This window comes from Eubalaena glacialis, chromosome 5, assembly GCF_028564815.1.
Source record: "Eubalaena glacialis isolate mEubGla1 chromosome 5, mEubGla1.1.hap2.+ XY, whole genome shotgun sequence".
Taxonomy (NCBI): Eukaryota; Metazoa; Chordata; class Mammalia; order Artiodactyla; family Balaenidae; genus Eubalaena; species Eubalaena glacialis.
The window spans coordinates 141,354,627-141,382,358 of record NC_083720.1 but is presented as its reverse complement, the minus strand read 5'-3'; the positions used below and the strand labels follow the sequence as shown (position 1 = coordinate 141,382,358).

General features: G+C 37.0%; 1 protein-coding gene across 1 annotated transcript; it reads right to left on the bottom strand.

Moving 5' to 3' along the window:
* Window positions 1-345: 345 nt before the first annotated feature.
* On the bottom strand, window positions 346-27,732 carry HPGDS (hematopoietic prostaglandin D synthase). The gene is made up of 5 exons (XM_061191710.1): window positions 27,600-27,732; window positions 20,873-20,965; window positions 16,191-16,300; window positions 11,705-11,803; window positions 346-510 (listed from the first exon to the last, which is right to left on the bottom strand). Exons 1-5 carry the CDS (start codon window positions 27,730-27,732, stop codon window positions 346-348), a joined length of 600 nt encoding a protein of 199 aa, XP_061047693.1.

Below are 27,732 nucleotides of genomic sequence, written 5' to 3'. Positions count from 1 at the left end.
GCAGTTACTCACAGTTAATATAGCATGGAAACTGAAGTCCAAACCTTTTCGGGGTTTTTTTTTTTTTGAAAATTTGTTATGTAACTAAACCATTGTGACTGAAATTCATGCATGTCAGAACTAGTGCAAAGCGAAGCCTGCCTGTATTGCTGTATTGGAAACTATTTTTCTTCATCCCCCCCCCCCTTTTTTCCTTTTTTTTGATAAGCAGAATATGGCAGAAGTGAAAGTCTTGGTGGAGCTGGGGAGGGGAGCGTGCAGGTTATGTGGCACGCTGGTGTAGCTTCTTAACTGACGAGAGTGATGCTGTGAAGAATAACGAGGTTTGGAGGCAGCAGGCATCACCTAGAGTTTGGTTTGGGGCCTTCGCATTATCCAGCTGGCGATGGCAGGAATGCTTTGGACTTTCTTACGTAATGTCACCAGCCTGGGATGGTTGTCCAACAAATCAGGTTTAAAGACCAAAAGTGTGGTACTGCAAATTTCCCAGTAGAAATCTGCCCAAGTTACCTAGTTTAAAGGAAACAAATTTTCATTAGAACATAAAAGGCCTAACTTCTTAATCTAGAAATAGTTTCTTTTTAATTCAAAATAATGTGTTGTTACAAAAGCAGAATGCGTGTATTATAGAAAATTATAGATAACACCATACTCCCAACACACAGAGGTTACTCACGTTAACACCTCTGTATATGGTATTTTTTTATGCATGTGTGTGTATTTTTACTAAAATGAGATCTTACAGTACATGCTCTTTTGTAACTTGATTCAATTTCCATCTCCCTGTGACAGTACATTTTCATCTTATTTAACACACCATCAGTACTTTTCCATCTGTTCCAAAAATGTCCTTTATAGGACAAAGCAGGATCCATTCCAGGACCATGCATTTCACCTGGTTATGTCCTTTAACTCTCAATTCAGAACAGTACCCTTTTTTTTCCCATGTCACTGAATTATTGAAGATTCCACGCTAGTCCTGCAGAATGTCCTGTCTTCAGGATTTTTATGATTATTTCATCAGTTCCTTTATATGGCAGAGTAAAAAGGAAGAGAGTGCAAGTTATCTTTAGAGAGTTCATAGTTTGAAGTTACATATTTTTGGCTAGCATACATTATATTGAATCACATCGGAAGACGTATGTCTGACCATTAGTGTAACCCTAAGATTGGCCACTGGACAGTATCAGGATGACGGCAGCATAGTCCTACTCTTGTATACCTGTTTTTTTTAATTTGTACACTTGTTTTGTTCTTTTATGACTAGATACTAATCTGGATGACATTACTTTGCCTCCATATAAATATCAGTCAAAGAATGAAGTTTAAATGTGGATTATTCTTAGTTTTCCTTTTGTTTGGAATTTAATAATGCTGATTTCTAGTGTTTTATGAACTTGCTTACTAAACACCTGTCAACTAGCAGAGTCTACTGGTTAGAGGATTCAGAGTTCAGTCAACAAATATTTATGGAGTACCTACTATGTGCCCTGTACAGGTCTAGGTGCTGGGATTGACTAGAGAGCGAGATGTGATGCAAGCCCCTTCTCTGGTGCAGCTTTTACTTCAGAAGCAGGAAGACAAACGTCAAGTGTGGTACGAGGGATCGGCCAAGATGGCGGAGTAGAAAGGCCCTGAGCTCACCTCCTCTTACAAGCACACCAAAGTCACAAGTATCTGCAGAACAACCATCGATGAAGTAGACCAGAATCTACCAGAAAAGATCTTCTACAGCTAAAGACATAAAGAAGGAACCACATGAGATGGGTAGGTGGAGCTGACTCACAATATAATCCAGTCCCTTACCCCCAGGTGGGCAATGCACAAACGAGAATAATTATAATGCAGAGGTTCTCCCGTAGGAGTGAGAGTTCTAAGCCCCATGTCAGGCCCCCCAGTCCAGGGGTCCTGCACCAGGAAGACAAACCCCCAGAGCATTTGGCTTTGAAGACCAGAAGGACTTAATTTGGGGAGTTCCAAAGAACTAGGGGAAATAGAAACTTCACACTTAAAGGGTGCACATAAAATCTCACACCAGGACCCAGGGCAAAAGCAGCAGTTTAATAGGGGCCTGACCTACCTGCTGGTCTTGGAGAGTCTTCCGGAGAGTCAAGGAGGCAGCTTCAGCTCAAACTAGAGACATAGAAACTGGCAGCAGCCATATTTGGCAGCTTTCTACCATGTGGGCACCATTGTAGGATCCTCCCTCCAGCTCATGAGTGCCAAGACCTGGCCCCATCCAACAGCCTGTAGGCAACAGTGCTGGGGAGCCTCAGACCAAAGAACTAACTGGCGGGGGGGGGGGGCGGGGGTTGTGGAACACAGCCCCACCCATAAACAGACAGGCTACCTAAAGACTTCCTGAGCCCAGAGCCATTCGAGACATGCCTCTAGACCTGGCCCTTCCCACTAGAGGGCCAAGACTGAGCTCCAGCCACCAATAGGCAGGCGCTGGCCTTGCCCTCAGGAAGCCTGCATTAGCCTCTAGACCAGACTCATCCAACCAGGGGGCAGACACCAGATGCAAGAAAACCACAATTCCACAGCTTGTGGACCCAGCCTGCCCACAGCAGGCCAGCCCCTGCCCTGGGACCAGCTGGGCCCTGGCTCTGCCCACTAGCAGGCCAACACAAGCTGTGGGACACCCCAGACCCCATACCCAACTGTGCCAAGAACTGCCTCCCCTCCCCCGACAGCAATCTGACACCAGCTCTAGGATCCCTGGGCCCTGCAGCAAGATTCCCACATTCCAGGACCAGTTGTGACTGCCAACAGTCCAGCACTAACCCCAGGACCTAGCTTCACCCACCAGTGGACAGGAACAGCCGCGGAGTCTTCTGGATGCCGGCTCCATCCACCAGTGAGCCAGCACTAGCCCCAGGACCCCCTGGGGTTCTGAAATCAGCCCTCTTGTGACCAGACCCCACTAACCAGCAGCCAGCAGCCTCCATACAAGGCAGGGCCTGGCAACCAATAAGACTAGGGACAAACCAAGCCTACCAGACCACCCACATAGCCTGCCGGCCACAACAGAAAGACCCTCACAGCCCTCCTGGGGAAACCCTAGAGCATATAGCTTGAGTGACAAAAGTGGAGTGCCCTGCTGGGACGCATAGGACCTCTCCTACAGAAGGCCACTTCTCCAAGTTCGGGAAATGTAACTAACCTACCAGATACATAAAAATACAAATAGCAACTTAGACAAAATAAGGCAGCAGAGGAACATGCTCCAGACAAAGGAACAAGATAAAACCCCAGAAGAACTAAATGAATGGAGATAAGCAATCTACCCAAGAAAGAGTGCAGAGTAATGATCATAAAGATGATTAATGAACTCAGAAGGAGAATGGATGCACAGAGAAGTTAGAAGTTTTTAACAAAGAGTTTGAAAATATAAAGAACAAACAGAGATGAAGAATACAATAACTAAAATGAATACACTAGAAGGAATAAACAGTAGACTAAATGATACAGAGGAATGGATCAATGAGGTGGAAGACTGAGTAGTGGAAATCACTGATGCTGAACAGAAAAAAGAATGGAGAAAAATGAGGACAGTTTAAGAGACCTCTGGGAAAACATCAAGTACACTAATATTCGCATTATAGGGGTCCCAGAAGGAAAAGAGAGAGAAAAGGGGGCTGAGATCATATTTGAAAACATAATAGCTGAAAAATTCCCTAATCTGGGAAAGGAAACAGTTACCAAGTCTAGAAAGCACAGAGAGTACCATACAGGATGTGTGTTCCCAAAGAGGAACACACGAAGAGACGTTGTATTTAAAATTACAAAAAGTAAGGATAAAGAAAATATTAAAAGCAGCAAAGAGAAAGTGAAAAATAACATACAAGGAAATGCCCATAAGGCTGTCAGATGATTTTTCAGCAGAAACTCTGCAGGCCAGAAGGGAGGGGCACATTATATATAAATCCCCTATATAGAGAGAGAGATAAAAGGGGAAAACGTATAACCAAGAATATTTTACCCAGCAAGCTCTCATTCAGATTTGATGGAGAGATCAAAAGCTTTACAGACAAGCAAAAGCTAAAAGAGTTCAGCCCCATCAAACGAGCTTTACAACAAATGTTAGTAAATGCTCTAGGCAAAAAAGATAAGGACACAACTAGAAACAAGAAAATTACAAAATGAAAAAGCTCACTGGTTTCAAACATACAGTAAATGTAGGAAATCATCCACACACAAAGCTAGTAGGAATGTTAAAAGACGAAAGTAGTGGGGACTTCCCCGGGGGTCCAGTGGTTAAGACTCTGCCTTCCAATGCAGGAGGCGCGGGTTCGATCCCTGGTAGGAGAACTAAGATCCCACATGCTGTGGGGTGTGGCCAAAAAAAAAAATTAAAAAAAAAGACAAAAGTAGTAAAATCATATATGTCCACAATAAGCAGTTGAGGGGTACACAAAACAACTAGATGCAAAATATGATATCAAAAACAGTAATCATGAGGGAAGGAGAGTACAATTGCAGGGTTGTTAAAATGCATTTGAAATTAAGAGATCACAGCTTAAAACAATCATAAATATATAGAGAGAGACTGCTATATAAAAACCTCATGGTAATCACAAACCAAAAATCTATAATAGAAAAAAAAAAGGAATCCAAACATAACACTAAAGATGGTAATCAAATCACAAGAGAAAAGAAAAAGAAAGGAGGAAAAAAGACCTACCAAAACAACGCCAAAACAATTGACAAAATGGCAATAAGAACATACATATCAATAATTACCTTAAATGTAAATAGACTAAATACTCCAACCAAAAGATATAGAGTTGCTGAATGGATCCAAAAACAAGACTCATATATATGCTGCCTAAAAGAGACTCATTTCAGATCTAAGGACACACAGACTGAAAGTGTGGGGATGGAAAAAGATATTCCATGCAAATGGAAATCAAAAGAAAGCCAGAGTAGTAATAGTTATATCAGACTTTAAAATAAAGTCTGTTACAAGAGACAAAGAAGGACACTACATAGTGATCAAGGGATCAATCCAATAAGAAGATATAACAATTGTAACTATATATGCACCATGCACCCAACATAGGAGCACCTACATACATAAGGCAAATATTAACAGACATAAAAGGAGAAGTTGATATTTATAGAGCATTCCATCCAAAAGCAGCAGAATACACATTTTTTCCAAGTGCACATGAAACATTCTCCAGGATAGAACACATGCTAGACCACAAAACAAGCCTTGGTAAATTTAAGAAAATTGAAATCATATCAAGCATCTTTCTGACCACAATGCTATGAGGCTAGAAATCAACTAGAAGAAAAAAAAGGCAAAAAAAACACAAACATGTGGAAGCTAAACAATATGCTGCTAAACAACTAATGGATCACTGAGGAAATCAAAGAGGAAATCAAAAAATACCTAGAGATATATGAAAACAAAAACACAATCCAAAACCTATAGGATGCAGAAAAAGCAGTTCTAAGAGAGAAGATTATAGTGATACAAGCTTACCTCAGAAAACAAGAAAAATCTCAAACAACCTAACTTTGAACCTAAAGGAGCTAGAGAAAAGAACAAACAAAACCCAAAGTTAGTAGAAGGAAAAAATCATAAAGATCAGAGCAGAAATAAATGAAATAGAGAAAAAAATTTAGAAAAGATCAATGAAACTAAAAGCCCGTTCTTTGAAGATAAAACTGATAAAAATTTAGCCAGATTTATCAACAAAAAAAGGAAGAGGGCCCAAATCAATAAAATCAGAAATGAAAAAGAAGTTACAGCCAACATCACAGATATACAAAGGATCATAAGAGACTATTACAAACAACTATATGCAAATAAAATGGACAACCTAGAAGAAATGGACAAATTCTTACAAAGGTACAATCTCCCAAGACTAAACCAGGAAGAAGTAGAAAATATGAACAGACCAATTACCAGTACTGATATACGATATTTGTTTTTCTCTTTCTGACTTACTTCACTCTGTATGACAGATTAACACATATATGTGGAATCTAGAAAAATGGTACAGATGACCTTAATTGCCAAGCAGAAATAGAGACACAGACATAGAGAAAAAATCTATGGATACCAAGGGGGAAAGGAGTGGGGTGGGAGGAATTGGGAGATTAGGATTGACACATATACACTATTGATACTATGTATAAAATAGACTACTGATGGGAACATAATGTATAGCACAGGGAGCTCTACTTAATGCACTGAAGTGTCCTAAATGGAAGAGATATATGTATATGTATGGCTGATTCATTTTGCTGCACAGTAGAAGCTAACACAACATTGTAAAGCAACTATACTCCAATAAAAATTAATTTAAAATTTTACCAGTACTGAAACTGAATCAGTAATTTTAAAACTCCTAAGAAACAAAAGTGCAGGACCAGATGGCTTCACAGATGAATTCTACCAAAAATTTAGAGACGAGTTAACATCTATCCTTCTCAAACTATTCCAAAAATTTGTTGAGGAAGGAACACTTCTGAACTCATTCTATGACGCCACCATCACCCTGATACCAAAACCAGACAAATAGACTACAAAAAGAGAAAATCACAGGCTAATATCACTGATGAACATAGATGCAAAAATCCTCAACAAAATACTAGCAAAATACCAGGGATGCAAGGATTTTTCAGTATCCACAAATCAATCAGTGTGATACACCACATTAAAAAATTGAAGAATAAAAACCATATAATCATTTCAATAGATGTAGAAAAAGTTTTTGACAAAACTCGACATCAATTTATGATAAAAACTCTCCAGAAAGTGGGCATAGAGGGAACCTACCTCAACATAATAAAGGCCACATATGACAAACCCACAGCTAACATCATACTCAATGGGGAAAACCTGAAAGCATTTCTTCTAAGATCAGGAACAAGACAAGGATGCCTGCTCTTGCCACTTTTATTCAACATAGTTTTGGAAGTCCTAGTCACAGCAATGAGATAAGCAAAAGAAATTAAAAGGAATCCAAATTGGAAAGGAAGAAGTAAAGCTGTCAATGTTTGCAGATGACATGACACTATACATAGAAATTCCTAAAGTCTCCACCAGAACACTACTAAAGCTCATCAATAAATTTGGTAAAGTTGCAGGATACAAAATTATTATACAGAAATCTGTTGCATTTCTATACACTAACAATGAGTTATCAGAAAGAGAAATTAGGGAAACAATCCCCTTTACCATCACATCAAAAAGAATAAAATACCTAGGAATAAACATACTTAAGAAGGTAAAAGACCTGTACTTGGAAAACTGTAAGACACTGATGAAAGAAACTGAAGATAACAAAAACAGATGGAAAGATATACTATATTCTTGGATGGAAGAATTAATATTGTTACAATGACCATATTACCCAAGGCAATCTACAGATTCAATAAAATCTCTATCAAAATACCAAGGCATTTTTCACAGAATTAGAACAAATAATTTAAAATTTTTTATGGAAACACAAAAGACCCTGAATAGCTAAAACTATTTTGAGAAAGAAGAACAGAGCTGGAGGAGTCACACTCCCTGGCTTTAGACTATAGTGCAAAGCTGCAGTAATCAAAACAGTATGGTACTGGCACAAAAACAGACACATTGATCAATGGAACAGAATAGAGAGCCCATAAATAAACCCACGCACTTATGGCCAATTAATCTATAACAAAGGAGGCAAGAATATACAATAGAGAAAAGACAGTCACTTCAATAAGTGGGTCTGGGAAAACTGGACAGCTACATGTAAAAGAATGAAATTAAAATATTCTCTAACACCATGTACAAAAATAAACTCAAAATATATTAAACACATAAATATAAGACCAGAAACCATAAGACTCCTAGAGGAAAACATAGGCAGAATAATACACTTTGATGTAAATCGTAGCAATATCTTTTGGATCTGTCTCCTAAAGCAGAGGAAATAAAAGCAAAATTAAAATATGGGACCTAATTAAATGTAAAAGCTTTTGCACAGCAAAGGAATCCATTGACAAAATGAAAAGAACCTACTGAATGGGAGAAAATATTTGCAAATGACATGACTGATAAGGGGTTAATATCCAATGTATATAAACAGTTCATACAATTTAATATCAAAAAGACAAACAATTAAAAAATGGGCAGAAGAACTGAATAGACATTTTTCCAAAGAGGAAATGCAGATGGCCTACAGGCACATGAAAACATGCCCAACATCGCTAAGTATCAGGGAAATGCAAATCAAAACCACAATGAGATATCACCTCACACCTGTTCTTTTTGATGGCTATCATCAAAAAGAACACAAATAACAAATGTTGGCGAGGATGTGGAGAAAAAGGAAAAGGGAACCCTCCTACACTGTTGGTGGGAATGTATATTGGAGCAGCCACTGTGGAAAACAGTAGGGAAGTTTGTCAAAAAACTAAAAATAGAACTACCATATGACCCAGCAATTCCACTCCTGGGTACATATCTGGAAAAGATGAAAGCTCTCATTTGAAAAGATACATTCACCCCAGTGTTCATACCAGCATTATTTGCAATTGCCAAGATAAGGAAGCAACCTAAGCAACCTATCCATCAACAGATGAATGGATAAAGAAAATGTGGTATACATATAAATGGAATACTACTTGGCCATAAAAAGAATGAAATTTTGCCATTTGCAACAACATGGATGGAATTGGAGGATATTATGCTAAGTGAAATAAGTCCGACCAAGAAAGACAAATACTGTATAATATCACTTATATGCAGAATCTAAAAAATACCACAGACTAGTGAATATAACAAAAAAGAAGCAGACTCACAGATATAGAGAACAAACTAGTGGTTATCAGTGGGAAGAGGGAAGGGGGAGGGGCAATATAGGAGTAGGTGATTAAGAGATACAAACTATTATGTATAAAATAAGCTATAATGATATATTGTACACCATGGGGAATATAATGAATATTTTATAATAACTATAAATGGAGTATAATCTTTAAAATTTTGAATCACTATATTGTACACCAGTGACTTATATAATATTGTACATCAACTATACTTCAATTAAAAACAAAAAAAAAAAGGTAAAGTGATAAAGGTGATATAGACAAAGTAGAGTGATGAGAGGGATTCTCAAGTGGTCAGGAAGAGAAGTCCTTTAAGAGGTGACTTTTAAGCTAAGGCTTGAATGATGACAAAAAGATCCAGACATGCAGTGATTTGGGGATTAAACATTTCAGGCAGGAGGAGGAGCAAGTGTAAAGGCTCTTAGGTGGAAGTATGACTTGTGTCCGAGGAAAAAACAAAACACCAGAGTGTTTGGAACACTTTGAGGAAGGGAGAGAGCACTAAAAGATGGGGTTAGGTTACAAAGGAATTTTAATAAAAAACAGAAGGAAAAAAATAGTTTACATTCTTAGAAATTGTTCAATCAATAAGGGCAGAGAAAGGAACATAAAAGATATGGCAAGTTTGCTTCTCTGTCTCCGCAGGACTCAGCCGACAGTGATTAAAATAAGTCACAAGAGCGTGGCAAAAAGCAGTATCTTGTCTCCTAGAATGGAGTCTCCTTGAAGGCAGGGACCCCAACTTACCACAGCTTCTAAATCAGATTTAGATTTGATTTTTCTCTTGGCAAGACTACTTCATAGGTGGCAGTGCACTCCTCTGTCAGTAGGCCCGTAATATCTGGTTCTCCCCTTTTTTGTGATATTAACAATTGTTGATAGTCAATGCTTAGATCCATTGATTCATCATGGGTTGGAAAATGGTGATGATTTATTTTAATCTCTCCTTGTTTATTTATTTATTTATTTATCTATTTATTTTTTGGCTGCACTGGGTCTCCGTGGGGCACTTGGGCTTTCTCCAGTTGCGGCGAGCGGGGGCTACTCTAGATTGCGGTGCACAGGGTTCTCATTGGGGTGGCTTCTCTTGTTGCGGACATGGGTTCTAGGCACGCAGGCTTTAGTAGTTGTAGCACGTGGGCTCAGTAGTTGTGGCCCACTGCCTGGGCTTAGTTGCTCCGCGGCATGTGGGATTTTCCCAGACCAGGGATCGGATCCGTGTCCCCTGCATTGGCAGGCAGATTCTTAACCACTGGACCACCAGGGAAGTCCTCTTTCCTTACTTATTAACTAGAATACCTTTATGTAGACAAACTTTGTCCATCAATCTTTTTATCTTGAGGTATAATTGGCATAGGAATGGCACGATAAATGCTTTATTCAAACCCCCAACTTTTTTGTTTTTAACAGTTTTCAGAATACAGACAGTCTCTGGCTTATGATGGTTCAACTTACAACTTTTTGACTTTACCATGGTGCAAAAATGACACATGTTCAGCAGAAACCGCACTTTGAATTTTGAAGTTTGATCTTTTCTCAGGCTTGTGATATGCTGTATGGTACTCTCTCATGATGCTGGGCAGCGGCAGTGAACCACATAATCAGGAGGGTAAACAACTGATACACTTACAATCATTCTGTACCCATACAACCATTCTGTCTTTTAATTTCACTACAATATTCAATAAATTACGTGAGATATTCAACACTTTATTATAAAGGCTTTGTGTTAGATGATTTTGCCCAACTGTTGGCTAATGTAAGTGTTCTGAGCAAATTTAAGGTGGGCTAGACTAAGCTATGATGTTCAGTAGGTTAGGTGTATTTTTTGACTTATGATATTTTCAGTTTACGATGGATTTATTGGGACATAATCCCATCATAAGTCAAGGAAAATTTGTAATAATTTGGCTCCATAACATCTTCTAAAAGTCACCAAGGAAGCTTTGTTTGGTTTTGAGGGGTGTGTGTGTATGTGTGTATGTGTGTGTGTGTGTGTGTGTGTGTGTGTATGTGTGTGTGTGTGTGTGTATTTGGTGATAGTGGTTGTCATAAACTCATGGATTCATTCATTTTGATTTGTTTCAATCCATTGCAGTTAATATTCTTATTGTGGCTTGAATTTTCTCATCTTTGGCCAGTGAGAGCCTCTACAAGTTGACTGCTAAGTCCTTCTGACACAACTCTGGTGTTTTGGGGGGGTTTTTTGTGATAATTTATTTTGTTCTATTATGTCAAAGTATTCCCGGCTCATGTTTTACATCTCCTGTCCCAAACTGAGAATGAGCTATTTCTCCAAGAAGTTCTGGTTACTTTTAGTATTTAGAGACCAGAATCTGGGTCCAAGTGGTGGCCAGAACAACTAGATAGGTTATTTTTTCGAGAAAAAGAGACACAAAATGCTTGTTTTCTTTACCTTAAGAAAAAGTACATTGTGAACTGAAACTGGTGTACAATTATTATTTTTTTGTCCCGAGAAAATATCTATAATGAGATGTATAGTCAAATCACTGTGTTTTTAAAAATGACGATGTTTCTTAAGATAGTGTTTCACTAACAGAGTCCACAGGTACTTCTCCACATACCCTATGCACCAATTTGACACAAGTTCATTTGTTTCACTTTGCTTTAGTTTGTCAGTGATGGATTTTTTAAATGTTTTTGTTGTTTTTATATAATTATATAAAATATTTTAGTTCATGTTTCCAAAGTTAACTCCACCAAAAAAGTTTTATTCAAAGAAGTTTAGCTTTTGTCCCTGCTCTCTAACCTACTCCCTCTCTATGAGTAACACTTTTTTCAATACATTTTTATAAAGTTTTTGGTTTATCCATATATGTATATGCTTGTATTTTTTTAAGATGTAAAACATACTCACAGAGTTACCAATAAACCACTCGTTTTCCCCTAAGTATGTGTCCAAATCTTGCAGAAGATGAGATGCATCACATGTAAGTAGCTCCTTAAACATCTGATCCTAAGAGAGGGAGAAAAAGATTCCTTTAAGCATAATACGAAGAAAAACAAATGAGTTGAAGAGGAAGTCGATTTTTCCATCTTCTTTCTCCCACATGAGTTCAAAAAGGAAGTAGCTACGTGTTATTGGTGGTTGTTGCTTGTTTGTTTGTTTTTTAAAATGTGTGGCATGGAGATTCAGTTCTGATTTTCTATAGATCTTATTCTTCCCTTTATTACTCATGGATTAAAAAATAAATATTATCGTCATCAGTTCTTATTGTTTCTTTGTATATAATGACTAAATATTTCATCAATAAAATCTTTTCATGGTTTTCTATCTTAATTTTTGTTAATGAAAATTATTCCATTATGTTTTTACATTTCTAAAATTCCCTCCCTTTTTTAGGCTCAATCCCTTTAAAGTAAAATAATTTAACTAAAGGTAAAGAAATTAATTTATTTTGTAAATAAAATTTATTTTGTAAGACTATTATTAATAAAATATTATTATTTTGTAAGATTCCTCCAGTTTAGCAGTCTTTCATCTCACCGTTACACTTAATGGAAGTAATCCATAATGAATGGTAACGTTCTTGGGCAGACTTCCTCTGTTTGGCTTGACATTGTACCTTAGGGTGAGATTTCTCTGCCTTGACTATCATCTGTAAAATCAATCCAAGGTGCCCCCTTTTGATATAATATGTAAGATATTATTACAAACCAAATAATATCCTTGGGATAAAATAACAGATATATCCATTTAAAAAAATTATCTTTGTGTTTTTACTTGAATCGTTGAAGACCAAATAATTTATTCATGGCCTCTTTCTTGGTAAGAGGTATTTATTTGTGTATATATGAAAATCAGCCTGGTTTGTATTGTGGATATGAAATGTAAGCCAAACTCAAAATATTATAAAATATACATATATCATTAATATTCATAAATGAATGAATATTATAAAATCTATAATAAAATCCAGCCTCTATTAAGGTAAGTCAAATAGCGGATAACTCCCTCACCAATTTACTGATTTACTTCCTGTTACTATTATGACTTAGCTGGGTAATATAGATTATTATAACATAATGCCTTATATTTGTAGGGCACAGTTTGCAAAAGCATCATTACAGATTTACATAGGTTTGCCACATTTCAGGAACTGAAGGTTGGGAAGTTTGTCATTATTTTGACTTTATATGCTTTCCACGGTTCTATACCACCTTTGTACATAAGGTTCTCTCTCTATGGTTAATATATACATAGTTCTAAATAAAATAGTGTGAATCCTTCAGCCCCTTCCACAGAATCTGTGAGCTAAGAGGCAATGGGCCCAGAAACACGTGACATTTCCCATAGCTTAGCTTATATCAGCATCAGTTGGGGAGGTAATAGCCAGCTTGGCTGTCCTAGAATAGCTAGAAACAGGAGGGAGTTAAATGGAACAGGATATAGACGCTGTACAGCTTTCCAAAAACTCCTGTGCGTTCACCTGGATAATTCTGCTACTTTTTCTACTGTGCATTTCCTCAGCGTAAGGTACACCAATGCTTTGTATATGCAGTGCCAGATAAAAATCTTATCTCTCTGCGCTCTTGAGTTCTTTAGCCCAGGTTCTCTTTATGTGTTTGGTGAGAATCATATCAGTCTAATGAAATGTAAATTGCTAAACAGCATAACCATTAGTATTTAAGAGTCATTTTAAAGAATACTCACCAAAATAACCTAAAGAAAATAAAATTTTCTTACATATCCTTTTTAAAATGCATTTTCTGATAAACCCTAGATAGCCATTCCTACACTTGGTGGACTCAGAAATTTCCTTCCACCTCCCCCAGAGAGTTATAAGGAAGGAGATTTTTGCACACTGAAAAGTCATTGCTATTGTATTCTATCAAATGACATTTAGAGGATTTAGGGAGGTTTGCATATTTCTCCAAAGCACCATTTTAAAATCCACACTGCCCAAATCGTTTAGGATTGGAAATGGGCCACTGATGTTCCTTCAATCCTGCTGACCCATCACCCTCCCACCCCCAACCCCCTGCCCTGTTCTTCAGATGAGGAAACTGAAACAGATGCATTGAATAACCACAGAAACACTAGTGATAAATTCAAGGATTATCAGTGTGACCAATGCTCAGAGACATACTTTGCCTTTAAATTCAATTTAAATTAATTTTTTAAAAATTTTAAATTGGAAATGGAATTTTTAGCACTGAAACATTTATAATTATGTGTACTCGATAGATTTTTAAAGAACATATAAGAAGAGGACTATTTTCACTGTTCATCCATCTTTACTGTATCAATATTCTGCTTTTGAAAATTTTATCTGACCACAAGGTGGCAGCAATGCAACCCACTACGGAGAGACTAAGTAATGAGATGCAAAAGAACTGTGTATTTTTCATTGTATTCTGGCCAGGTCCTGCTTATTAATCAGATAGTCTAGCTATTCACAATTATTTCTGCAACATGTTGTCCCTTCATATGATTTATTCATGAACTTGGATCTTGGATTATGTCCTGTGAATTTGTTTTTCTGAGGTAGGTAGCATGTAAGAGCATTGTTATTCTAATACAAAGGTAGAGTTCCCCTTATCATAAATGTTCAAAGAACATTTTCCTTTGGGAGAAAAGGAGAATGGAAAAATAGAGAAGTAGAGAAGGGCAAGCCCACATGGAACAAAAACCTTTAGATACTTTTTTCTAAATTGAGGATTATACATCTACTTGTCTCTGCATTTATAAGGATATGTGAAATATAGATGTCATGTCTGACAAATAAAAGGAAAAACAATGAGCACTGAATTGTATAAAAACACTATAATAACTAATATTTAGTGAACACTTTCCACCTAGCCGTAGGTACTTATGCTACCATTTAATCCTCCCAACATACTTTGAAGCGGATTCTATGATATCCCTACTTTACAGACATAGAATGTGAAAATTTGATAGGGAGTTAAGTGACAACTGGTAAAAAGAGAATTAGGATTCAAGCCTGGCAGTCTGACTCCAGAGCCCAAATGTATTTCTATCCTCAAAGATGAGCTTTTATTTAAGACTTTGTTCTGGTTAGTCAGGTATGTGTATATATACGTATGTGTGTGTGTCTCCCCACATACCTTACATTTATGTCAAGGAATCAGTAAATGTGAATACTTTTATGTTCCACATATCTCTATTTAAATCAGAGGGTCCTAATTAAACAAACAGTATTTAGAATAAATATGCTTAAGTAAGTTGATAAGACTGCCATTTGTTCTGTGCTGTAGCTTTTGGATACAGGCCTTAAGCCATAACATGTACATAAATACTCCTGCACAGCTGTTTTGAATGGCTGCTACCGCTGTGGCATTACATCCAGTGGTAAAGAACATGGAGTCTGAGCCAGAGTGTCTGGGACTTGAATTCCTTGTGTACCACTTACCAGCTAAGTAACCTTAGGTAAGTTATTTACACTACATGAACCTCAATTTCTTCATCTGGAAAATGAGGATAACAACAGTTTCCAAAATTTTAAATGAAGAAGTCTTGAGGATAAGAGATGTGAATACTGGAGATGTGCCCCAAGTAAACAAGGGGGTAAATAAAAACAGAGGATCTCATGCAGGAAACAGGACTCCAGCTCAAGAGAAAGACGTTCCTGGGATGGCAGTGAAGGAAAGTCCAATGATGACAGCTGTGCAAAAACCTAGACAGCTCTACAAAGGAGAATGGAAATCTCTGGCTGATAGCTCCAAGAAAATAATGGAAACAATAGATTATCTGATATCATTGACTTTGTGGAAAATTGCATTGGCAGGCCATTGGATAGTGTGGGAAGGTTCAGCAATAAAAGTAAAAAGGAATTAAGCAAATGAAAAAAAGACAATTACTAATTTGAGGAGGAAAGTGAGAAAGGAAATATAATCAAAGTATACCACAATGCACAGTTTTGTACAATATCTGCATAGGCATACTAATGTAATGACTGAATATAGATTTTAATATTTTTAAAATTTTAATATTATATTAGGAGTTTGGGGGAAGGGAAGCAGAGAGAATGACTATGTAAGAGATAAATTCTCATTACTATAATAAGTCTATCAAAACTATCTAAAATTTGTGAATCAAAGAAAGCCATATTTACATATCCTATGGAAAATATGGAGATGTATAAATCCTAAAGAAACAGCTAAAAGTGTTAAAATGAGGGTTGCATCTGAGGAAGGGTTAATATGAAGAGGTAAGGCTGGGAATCACTGTAGTACTTTGTTTTAAACTTTTTAACATAATTTGATAGTTTAAAACTAGATGTATGTCTTACTTTGATAAAAAGGAACTTTTCAAAGCACCTAACATAATGTTTGGCAAGTGGATATGATTAATAGCAGTAACAGCAAACTGATCACATTACTTTTATATCTTGTTTTTTCTCTGCCCAAGGAAAATGAGACATGAAATCGTCCAATGTGTCCACAACTGCATCAACTTGACATTGTTGCAATTCTGTTTTTCCAGCCAAATCTATGGAATAGAGACAGACCATTTTATGCCCAAGAATATGCTCAATTTATTTTACTATAGTAAAACTTCTTAAAAAATAGGCAATATATTAATATGGTTCAAAAATTCAAAGCAATATAAAACAGTATCCAGTGAAGACTAACTTCCACCTCTGACCCATTCACTTCATTTTGCTTCCTTACCTACCTACCATATTGGTAACCATTTTCATTCATTTATTTTGTATTCTTCCATTGTTACTTAATGAAAATAAGAATAGGTATCCCACTCAAAATGCACCTCCCCCATATATCCTAGAGATCTTTTCTTACAAGTCCCTTAAGGGCATCCTTGCTCTTTTTTCAGGTACATGGGATTCCTTTAGGTGGAAGTGCCACAATTTATTTAACTAGCCTCAACTGATTAGGTTTGTTTCCAGTCTTTTGCTAGTGCAAGTGATACTACAATAAATAACCTGTACATACATTATCATTTATCTTGTAGAAAGAATTACTGTTACATGTGCAGATAATTTTTTTGTCAAGAGCATTTGTTTGCTTCCTGGGAATTATACGTTTAAAATAATAGAAGTGTTTTTTTTCTTTACTGCCATTCGCTGACCATCATTTTGCTAAGGAATCATTCTAAAATGATTCAGTGTAGAAGCATTCTAAAATAGGTTGCATTTCAGCAAAGGAAACCATCAACAAAATGAAAAGACAATCTACTGAATGGGAGAAAATATTTGCAAATGATATGACTGATAAGGGATTAATATCCAACGTATATAAACAGCTCATACAACTCAACATCAAAAAGACAAATAATCTAACTAAAAACTGGGTTGAAGAACTGAATAGACATTTTTCCAAAGAGGACATGCATATGGCCAACAGGCACATGAAAAGATGCTCAACATCGCTAAGCACAGGGAAATGCAAATCAAAACCACGATGAGATATCACCTCACACCTGTCAAAATGGTTATCATCAAAAAGAACACAAATAACAAATGTTGGCGAGGATGTGGAGAAAAAGAAAAAGGGAACCCTCCTACACTGTTGGTGGGAATGTAAATTGGAGCAGCCACTGTGGAAAACAGTAGGGAAGTTTGTCAAAAAACTAAAAATAGAACTACCATATGACCCAGCAATTCCACTCCTGGGCATACATATGGAAAAGACAAAAGCTCTCATTTGAAAAGATACATTCACCCCAATGTTCATACCAGCATTATTTGCAATTGCCAAGATAAGGAGGCAACCTAAGTGTCTATCAACAGATGAATAGATAAAGAAGATGTGGTATATATAAACACAATGGAATATTACTCAGCCATAAAAAAGAATGAATGAATATTTGCCATTTGCAGCAACATGGATGGACTTAGAGGGTATTATGCTAAGTGAAATAAGTCAGACAGAGAAAGACAAATACTGTATGATATCACTTATATGTGGAATCTAAAAAGTACAATAAACTAGTGAATATAACAAAAAAGAAGCAGACTCACAGATATAGAGAACAAACTAGTGGTTACCAGTGGGGGGCGGGGGGGGAGAGGCAATATAGGAGTAGGGGATTAAGAGGTACAAACTATTATGTATAACATAAGCTACAAGGATATATTGCACAACACAGGGAATATAGCCAATATTTTATTATAACTGTGAATGGAGTGTAACTTTAAAAATTGTGAATCACTATATTGTATGCCTATAACTTGTAACTTTAATAAAAAGTAAAAATATAAAATAAGTTGCTTTTGTACAAATGTATAAATTTACTAAAAATCAAGGAACTGTATATACTGACAATGGGTGAACTGTATGTAAATCACACCTCAATAAAACTGTTAAAAGTGAAAGAAAATGCCTTAGTAATTAGCGTTCTTCTGTAAACTATCTATATTTTCACATGTGTGATGTTCAAAGGCTGATTCTTCTTTCTGACCTTGAGAAATCCCTCCGAATTGTATTATAAGTTCTCTTCACTCATTTTCATCCCTACTTTGACTTCCACACTTAAGGCTTCAGCTGTCAATTTTATACAGATGACTCATTCAACATGTTTAGTCCTAAATTCCAGAACCATATTCTCAGCCTCCTTTTGGATAGTTCTCTGTGTATCCTTTTGGGTTGGCCCCAACTGGGGCTACAGCAGTGAACAAAGGAGATCAATTCCTTGCCTGCATGGCCCTTATGGCTAACTGGGAAAGACAGACAACGGAAAGGATATTGCAAGTTAAGGAACTTTTTCTTTTAAGAAGAGGAGGAGGAAGAGGAGAAGGAGAAGGAGCTATGGGAATAAGGAACTATGTCCAAGTTGTCGTCTGCCTGGCCCTTACTCTCCTGCTCAAATAGACTGCCCTCCACATGCCAGTATCTGTCTTCTAACCCTGGGATGATTCTATCTTCACAAACTTTCTCATATTTCCCAAATAGGCACCCCTGCAGTCATGCCAAACAAATACAAAGTATGGCCAGAATAATCTTCCTAAGCTCATAGACATGGTTATGTTGCTTTTCCAGATAAAAATTTACAGTTGAAGTCAGACAGAGAAAGACAAACACTCTGTGATCTCACTCATATTGGAATCTTTAAAAATTACTCCTAATAACTAACTCATAGATACAGAGAATAGATGGTTACCAGAGGCAGGAGCAGGGGTAGGGGCAGTAAAATGGGTGAAAGTGGTCAAAAGACACAAACTTCCAGTTATAAGATAAATACATCCTGGCGATGTAATGTACAGCATGGTGAGTATAGCTAAGAATATCATATATTTGAAAGTGGCTAAGAGAGTAGTTCTTAAAAGTTCTCATCACAAGGGAAAAAATCTGTAACTATGTGAAGTGATGGATGTTAACTAGATTTACTGTGTGATCATTTAGCAATATATACATGTACTGAATCATTATGTCGTACACCTGAAACTAATGTAATGTTATAGGTCAATTATATCTCAATTTGAAAACAACTCTACAATTGTTTAAGGGATGACGTTAATACTCTGGCTCTTTCTTACCAGATTCCAATCTATTTTTCCATCCCTTTCTCTTTCTACTTCCGTTCCACCCAGCAAATTTTGAAGTTCTTTTCTTTTTCTCCTGCCATTTTTTCTCTGTCTGGAATGTTCTAGTCCAGAGATTCTCTGAGTTCCATAGACCAAGCTGCATAAGCATCATCTGGGAAGTTGGTAAGAATGCAGATTTCCCACCCTCGGCCTATTGAATCACAGTCTCTGGAGTCAAGGCTGAACAATCTGTTTTAATGAGCCTCCAAGTGATCCTGATGCACATAAAATTTGAGAAACACTGCTCAAGTCCAAATCTGTCTCTTGAAATTCTAGGTATCTTTTCAGGCTCAACTCAAATGTCATTTTCACTTCAAAGTCAAATTTCCATAGTCAGAAGTCATCTCCATCTCTAATATTTATCTATTTATTTATTTGTTTATTTATTTATTTATTTATTTGGCTCTGCTGGGTCTTAGTTGCGGCACGTGGGATATTTTTAGTTGCAGCATGTGGGATCTTTTTTTTTTTTAGTTGCTGCATGTGACTTCTTAGTTGTGGCATGTGGGATCTAGTTCCCTGACCAGGGATCGAACCCAGGCCCCCTGTATTGGGAGTGCAGAGGCCTAGCCACTGGACCACAAAGGAAGTCCCTCCATCTCTTTTAAACTTCCAAAAAATTTTGTTGGCTGAAACGTGTTAGTGTAACACAAATTTTGTATTTTTAACATACATAGATTACTTTGGTCCAAAAATGAGGGTCTAGTAATTATGGACCATTTTATTGGTAAGCTAACCGTGTCTCTACAGCTTGGATCATAGTGGTTTTGGAGGTAGCAAAGAGGGTGTCAGTGTCAGGAGTGGGGCATGGTGATTCTGCAGATTATTTACAAAGAAAGGGGCTTTAAAAGAAGCCAAATGTAGCCTTTCCCTCAAAAAGAGTGTTATGGGAGTGTGAGGGGAGAGAGAAGACAGCAGAGCATAAGATGGGGAAGGGCACCAGGCAAAGATGAGAACTAAGTTTCCTTTATTTCTCCTCATCTTATCACGTTAGCGCATGCGCTAAATAAACAATCCAGTAGCCAACTACCCACTCAGGATGCCTCAGATGGCACTTTATGGAGGCAAAGAAGACTTCCCTTCTATTTTTTTTAGCATGATTAGGATGAAAGACATTGGGTACATGATTTTAATAGTATGAGTCATTTCAGCCTCCCTATGCCACATGTATTTCCCATTAATTAATCTTCTCTGATAACTTATGATATGCATACTAGCGAAAGTTTGGGTTCAGACACATCTCTCTAATTTTTCAGCTAAATTCCAATAAGGGATTGAGGACAAGGAAGTGTGGGGCAGGAGAGACTGCAGGCAGTATAAAATTAATTGTCTAGGGAACTCAGGGAAAATTAAACTGGTAGAGATGGTATATTTATACTTCTCTGGCACTTAATCCCATTCTCCTTTGCACTATATTTTAATCCCATTCAGAAATAAAGTTACTTAATGAATATTGAATATATGCCATGTGTGTTTTTTTCAGTTATCAAAAACTGTACACACAGTAAATATATTACCTGTGTTTTTGGTCAGATATCTTGCTATCGCTAGGCTCTGGTGAAGGTTCAAGCCATCGACTTCCAAAATGGGAATTTTGCCAAATGGAAGAGCTTAAAATAAAATGAGCAAAGAATCAACTTCCAGAACAAAATCAAGTTATAATACTTCCATTTTACTGATAATTGTGGAAATAAAACATGATAGTAACGTTACAGAATTCTTGAATATTTATTCTAGAAGGGACATTAGGCATCCTCTAGTGGAATGTTTACATTTTACAAGTTTTAAAAAAGAGAGTTGTTAGAAAAAGAAACAGACTCACAGATATAGAGAACAAATGAGTGGCTACAAGTGGAGAGAGGGAAGAGGGGAGGGGCAAGATAGGGGTGGGGGAGTAAGAGGTATAAAATAAGCTACAAGGATATACTGTACAACATGGGGAATACAGCCAATATTTTATAATAACTATGAATGGAGTATAACCTTTAAAAATTGTGAATCACTATATTGTACATCTGCAACTTATATAATATTGAACAGCGACTATACTTCAATTTTTTTAGAAAAGGGGAAAAGAAGAGTTGTTAGAAGAGCTACTATAGAGTTAGTGACAGAACTGGGTCTAAAACCCAGGTTTACAGTGATACTATCGATATATATTATATATTATCTCACATACTTACTATATAATTTTTTTAAAAAACTTTTAAAGCCTTATTAAATTTTCAGTCCTCAGAGATTACATTAATTATTCTTTAAAACCGTAGTCTGAGGAATATGAAGAGTTTGATATTGAGTTATGGTAAGGAACTTAGCCAAATTCTTATTGACCATTTGAAGTATATAGTAAGCAACAAGCATATTTGTACAAATATAGGACAGACTCATAGCAGGTGTATTAATATTTATCTGTAAATCCTACTTTGTTTTCTTATCTAAACCTATTATATTTTTGTCAGAGAATAATTTATTATTCTTCATTATAGAAAAATTCTAAGTTGAAGATAAATAAAAATAATTCTACCACACAGTGATAAACATTTTAATATTTTAATTGCTTTCCCATATATATCAAAACAAAATCATAATGTATATATGTCTGTAAACCACTTTTTTAAATTTGATAATACCTTTTAAAATCTTTCTAAATCAATAATACATCATTTTTTTAAAGCATACATTTTGCCATATGAATTAATCACAATTTTCCCAACCAGTGCCTTAGGTTAGGACATATAATTATTTTGGAAAGAGGGAAAAGGGTAAAGTGCCACTCATAATCCCATGACTGTAACACAACTACTAGAATCAACCTTCAAGCGTCTTTCGTATGCACTGAATAAGTACAAGACGAACTACAGTTCACATCAGGAATAAAAACATCTTTGAACACTTAGCTAATAAGTGTGCCAAGTACTATTCCAGGTGTTCGAGATACTGCAGTGAGCAAAACAAAGTCCCAAATAAAACTGATACAAATTGTGATGCCTTATTTGAAGCAAAGTATGTAATCAAGAGGGAATTAACATGCCTAACATTTTGAGGGGTGCTTCCTTTTGTGCTAGGCATTGTACTAAATATTTAACGTGCCCGTTCAGTCTTCTGGTACTTATGACAACCCTATGAAGTAGGTATTAACTACCATCTCATTTTATAAATGAGGAAATGAGATGAAGAGAGGTTATAGAAATAGTCCAGATCACACACCTGGTAGAGGTGAGAGCCAAGTGAGAGGTGAAATCCAGTTGGAACTCTTGCTCAGCTGTTTTCTAGTTCTAAGAGCCATGTTTTTGAAAGACATTAAAAATCAGAGCAAGCCCAGAGGCTAGTATCCAAGTTAGAGAGGGTCTGAAAATCACATTGTATGAGGATTGGCTGAAGAACTTCTACCACTCTTCACTGAAGAAGACAGAACAAACGAAGTGGAACATAAAAACCATCTCCAATATGGCATAGCTATCAAATGGAAAAAAAATCTTACTTATTCGGACTATCTCTAAAATGCAGAATGAGAACCAAGAAGAAATTTTTAAAGGGTATATTTTAATTAATTAATTAATTTAATTTTGGTGGGGGCTGCGTTGGGTCTTCGTTGCTGCGCTCGGGCTTTTCTCTGGTTGCGGCGAGCAGGGGCTACTCTTCGTTGCGGTGCGCGGGCTTCTCATTGCAGTGGCTTCTCTTGTTGCGGAGCACAGACTCCGTAGTTGTGGGTCGTGGGCTCTAGAGCGCAGGCTCAGTAGTTGTGGTGCGTGGGCTTATTTGCTCCGCGGCATGTGGGATCTTCCCAGACCAGGGCTCGAACCCGTGTCCCCTGCGTTGGCGAGCGGATTCTTAACCACTGCGCCACCAGGGAAGTCCTAAAGGGCATATTTTAACTCAAGATGAAGAATAATTCTGTTACCTTTGGAGCTATTTACAATGGAATGTGTTTTCTTATGAGGTGGTAAGCTTTCAGCTACTGGAAGCATTTGAGCCAAGCTTGGAATAATTGCCAACAATTGGAATATGGGCTGCATCTAACAAGAAGAAATTTAAGAAGACAAATGCTAAGTCCTTTATTTGGTTCCAGAAAAAAAGAATTTCATGGTGTTGGAGTTGTAACTTAACAGGAGCACCTGTCAAAAAGCTTTAAGAGATTTAGTGGTGCTGAATGCAAGGCCTCAGCATGATATGGCTGCCAACATAGCTACTGTGATCTTGGTAAAACGTCTTAGAAAAATGTCTACACTTGTGCCAGGAGTGATGGTCCCATTCTGCTCTGTGCTGTTCTTATGCTTGCAGGCACAGGCACTACATGTAAAATAGCAGACAGAGTCTAACAGAAGCTTGTTCTACTTGGGTGGTGAGCAAACCCAAACCAGGGGAAATAAATGGAACACTCCAGGAAGAGAAGAGAGTTGTCCTTTGAACCTAGTTGTGATTGCAGATCTCAGACAGTCCATAGGAAACAGTACCTAAATCAAGAAGTAGAGTCAGGGGTGGGAAGGGTGGACTGAATTTCACAATGACGATCAGAGAAACAATCAAGGAAGCTCCAAAAGTTGATATCTAGATAGAGATACAGGTAATGAGTTACCTAGGGACTCAATTCTGAATTCAGCCAAAGACCTTCTCTATCTTCAGATCATTTTCATTAAACTGACTATATACAGCAATGGCTTTTTCTCTATGATGTCTTAAAGATACTAAATGTCTTCTAATAATTGGATGTGAGAGAAAAAATAATTTGTTCTCCATGGATTAAAATGGTAAGTCCAAGACCAATGTATGAAAGCCACATGGAGATAATTTCAATTTTGTATAAGGAAGATTCTTTTAAGTTTTCCTCCCCTCTTCTTTCTGTTCTCCCTTCCCAGAATTTCATGGAGATGTTGGACCTCCTAAACTGGTTCATTCTCAATTTTCCTTATCTTTTTTCTCTTATTTTTCGTTTTTTTCCTATTGTGCTTTCTGGGGGATTTACTTAGTTTTCATCATTTTATTGATTTCTTTGTATCAGACATTAATTTCCAAGAACTTTTTGTCTCCGTACATTCCTTTTAGATTGTATAGAATATCTTCTCTTTTCTCTGAGGATTTTATATTTTTGAAGTTGTTTTCTTACTATACCATCTTGACATCTCCAGAGGTGTTTGGTTTTAGGTCTGTTTTATATTAGAGACTTTTCTCAAATATGGGTTAACTTTTGACTTGCCATTACTATTTAAAAGGGCAAAGAAGTAAAAGCTAACTGGAATCTCAGTGTGAATAGGAGGGGCTTGCCCACAGATTGGGCTAGGCAAATTCATTGAGGGATCCCCATCTGTTCAGTATCTGCTAGACATTTTTCTCAGACTGGTCAGCTTCCCCAGAGAGAATTCCTCCCATTTCCTGTGTGAGGGATATTAGCCTGGTTGCCATTGATTGTAGAGCAGGGGAAAAGGCTGTCCCACCATCTAGTTTCTAGACTTCCACTGAATGCCATGTTTACTATAGCATTGTGTCTGAGACATGCCTGGTGCCCTAGAATCCTCTTGAAAGTAATCTCCATGCTTCTTCCAGGAAGAGAGAGGGAACTTGTGGTCATACTGCTTCTTCATATCCTTCCAGGCAACCCTTTATCAGCTCAGCTCTTAAAGTTATCTTTTGCAACCAATTCCTGACCCTTTGGAGGATCTCTGGAGTGATTTAGCTTGCCTTCTCCTCCTCCAGGCTTATATTTGAGCATCACTGGCCTTAATGGTAAGTCACCTTACCATTCTTTGACTGGCTTTCTAGCTTCCAGAATTTTGTGCTATCATATTCAAGGTTGATTTATTTGTCTTTGGGGGGATGGTGACTTTTTTTTTAAGTACTTTAATGTTATTAAAGGAGAGATTAAACACATGTGTACAATCTACCAGGTTTGACCAGGAAGAATATTTTAATAGAAATATCCAATGATATTCTAGATTATAGCAGAGGGGATGGTCATAGTGAGATTCAAACACCAGAGAGCATCCCTAAATTGGACAGGAGATGATACCAGATATAATTTGTAATAGAAACTGCTTTTCAATATCTATTCTTTGCTTTTTTTCTCAAAGTAATAAAATCCTGGATTTTTAGCTGGGCAAATGGTTGTCCACAATAAAGTCAACGTTTCCCAGCTTCCTTCGCAGCAATGAATGACCACGTGACTAATTTCTTGCCAAACAGATATAACTGATGTGATGTGTGCAACTTTCTGGTCAGGCTGTTAAAAGGAGGAGGTGTGTTCTCTTCCCTCTTCTGCACTTTCTGTGAGTTGGAATATGGAAGGAGGGTAAACTATTCACACTGTGTCAATAAGAACCCACTACGGGTGCAGATGAACAGAAATGAAAGAGCCTCATCGTTGACAGCTTCATGGGGCAGAACTGCTATACTAACTTGGGCTTTTATACAAAAGAAATAAATTTTTATCCTCTTTAGGCCATTTTTGTGTTGGGTGTATATTAAAGCATTTGAAACTGTAGCTTAACCAGCACTAACTTTAAGATCCCTTTCAATTCTAAGAATATGTGAAAACATTAAGAAAATGCAGTAATTCCATTTTTAATAACATAATGAAAAGTTAAGGTAGAATAGGGTATAAAGAATACAAAGAACTTATATCTAAAAACTAAAAGGCAGAACTTTTTATATGTAATACCTCCACAACTTGCTATTCATCTTGACTTATTTAATGGATAAATTTAATATTCACCTATTTTATGTCCACAGAAGCTCATGTACAAATTCTGATATCAGAAGAAATGCTTGGATATTAAAGGTGAAGTTTCAGAAGAACAGGAAATAAGATATTCTATCCCATTGGAGAAGAGTTCTCTGATAAGAAAAAGAGTAATTACAGGGGCAATGACTTCAGAGAAACTCATGCTTCCAAAAGTCAAGTGGCAATATTTATTGTGAATACATCAGTTATCATGGTATTATTTTTGCTGGCATTATCTAGTGCAAATAACTTGGGCTATAGTATTAGATGGACCTGTGTTTGAAAATCAGCTGTACCTTGCTAGGGCTGTGAACCTGGAAAAAATACCTAAACTCTGTGTGCTTCAGTTAATCCAACTATAAAATAGAAACAATAATACATCCTGTGTTGACGTGCTAGAGAAATTAAATGAAATAGGGTCTGCAGACTATCCAGTTCTGATAGCCTACAAGTGCTATATAGTGGTTTTCTTCAGCTTCATCTTTATCTGAAATTTTAATAATCTAGCATAAAAATATAAATTTTAGACACTTAGTATTTAGTTAGTATTTCCAGGGAACATGGCAAGCATCTAGAGGATGACTTACAGCTTAACTGAAAACCACACACTTTTGTTTGTTTAATAATATTTCTAATTCCTCCTCACTGTCCTGAGTGCTAAGTAGCATGTTTTCATTGTGTTACCTGCCCAGTTTGTAAATTTGCTCTTTCCTCTGATCAGACAGACCCCAGTTTTGTTCACGTATCCACCCCTCTCTCATATGGTCACAAAGCCTCATGAAAACTGCTTGCATCCCCTACTTCAGAGGTGGATTAGATGATTCTAAGGTTCCTCCCACTCCCTTTGCCAATGATTGGTTCAGAAATGGACACGTGACCCAATCTGAGCCAGTGAAACATGAGAGGTTTGCTGAGGTCACCTGGAAAGTTTTTCCTCATTCTTCTGGGAACACTTAAGGAAGCAGTGCTTTCTCCTCTAGCCTCTCAAAATTGCTTCTCAACGCTGCGAGGCTGGAATTGCAGCAAACATATTGCTACCAGCTTCATGATTTAGCCAACACACTGAGGAGGAAAAATGGATAAAGCCATCCTTTGAAACCTGGCCTACTTCTGGAGTTTCAGTTATGTGGTACAATTCATTTCCTTGTTATTTAAGCCATTTGAGTTTTGTTTTCTGTTACAGCAGCTTATCTGATCTATCATCCAAATATTATTGATATCTGAGCAAGCCCAGTCTATTCCAATGGTCAAAAGTTTGACTTCAGTATTTCCTCCATTTCAGCTCTTCTGATAAAGCTTCATGTTGTGTTATTTTTATATGCTCCCTCTGTCAGGTTTGTGTTTTCACCTCAATAGGAAATTTTCTGGGTCACATAGCATTTATTTAACTTGCCTGAACTGCTGCTTCTCAGTGTAAAGCTACATGAGATTTAAAAACCTTTCTATTTTCCTTTCCCTGAGGAAAGACAAAAGGTTCTGGAAACATTTTCTCTACATACATTTCCATGAACTACATTTGTGCTACTTACTTGACTTGATTTCAGGCCAATCAGATTGTTCTATTCTGTGGTCTTCATACTTTATGTCCAAATATGCAAATATGTAACGAATAATTTCTGCTCTCCCCCTCATATTAAAATAAGTGAGTTTGTAGTTTGGCAT

Bases quoted from the DNA above. Each gene is read 5' to 3' on its own strand.
- HPGDS (XM_061191710.1), bottom strand. From the start codon at position 27,732: ATGCCAAACTACAAACTCACTTATTTTAATATGAGGGGGAGAGCAGAA. The intron at 16,301-20,872 runs GTAATATATTTA...TCTATTCCATAG, and splicing joins ATATCTGACCAAAAACACAG to ATTTGGCTGGAAAAACAGAA. The intron at 511-11,704 runs GTGAGTATGTTT...CCTTTAAACTAG, and splicing joins AGTGGTTTATTGGTAACTCT to GTAACTTGGGCAGATTTCTA.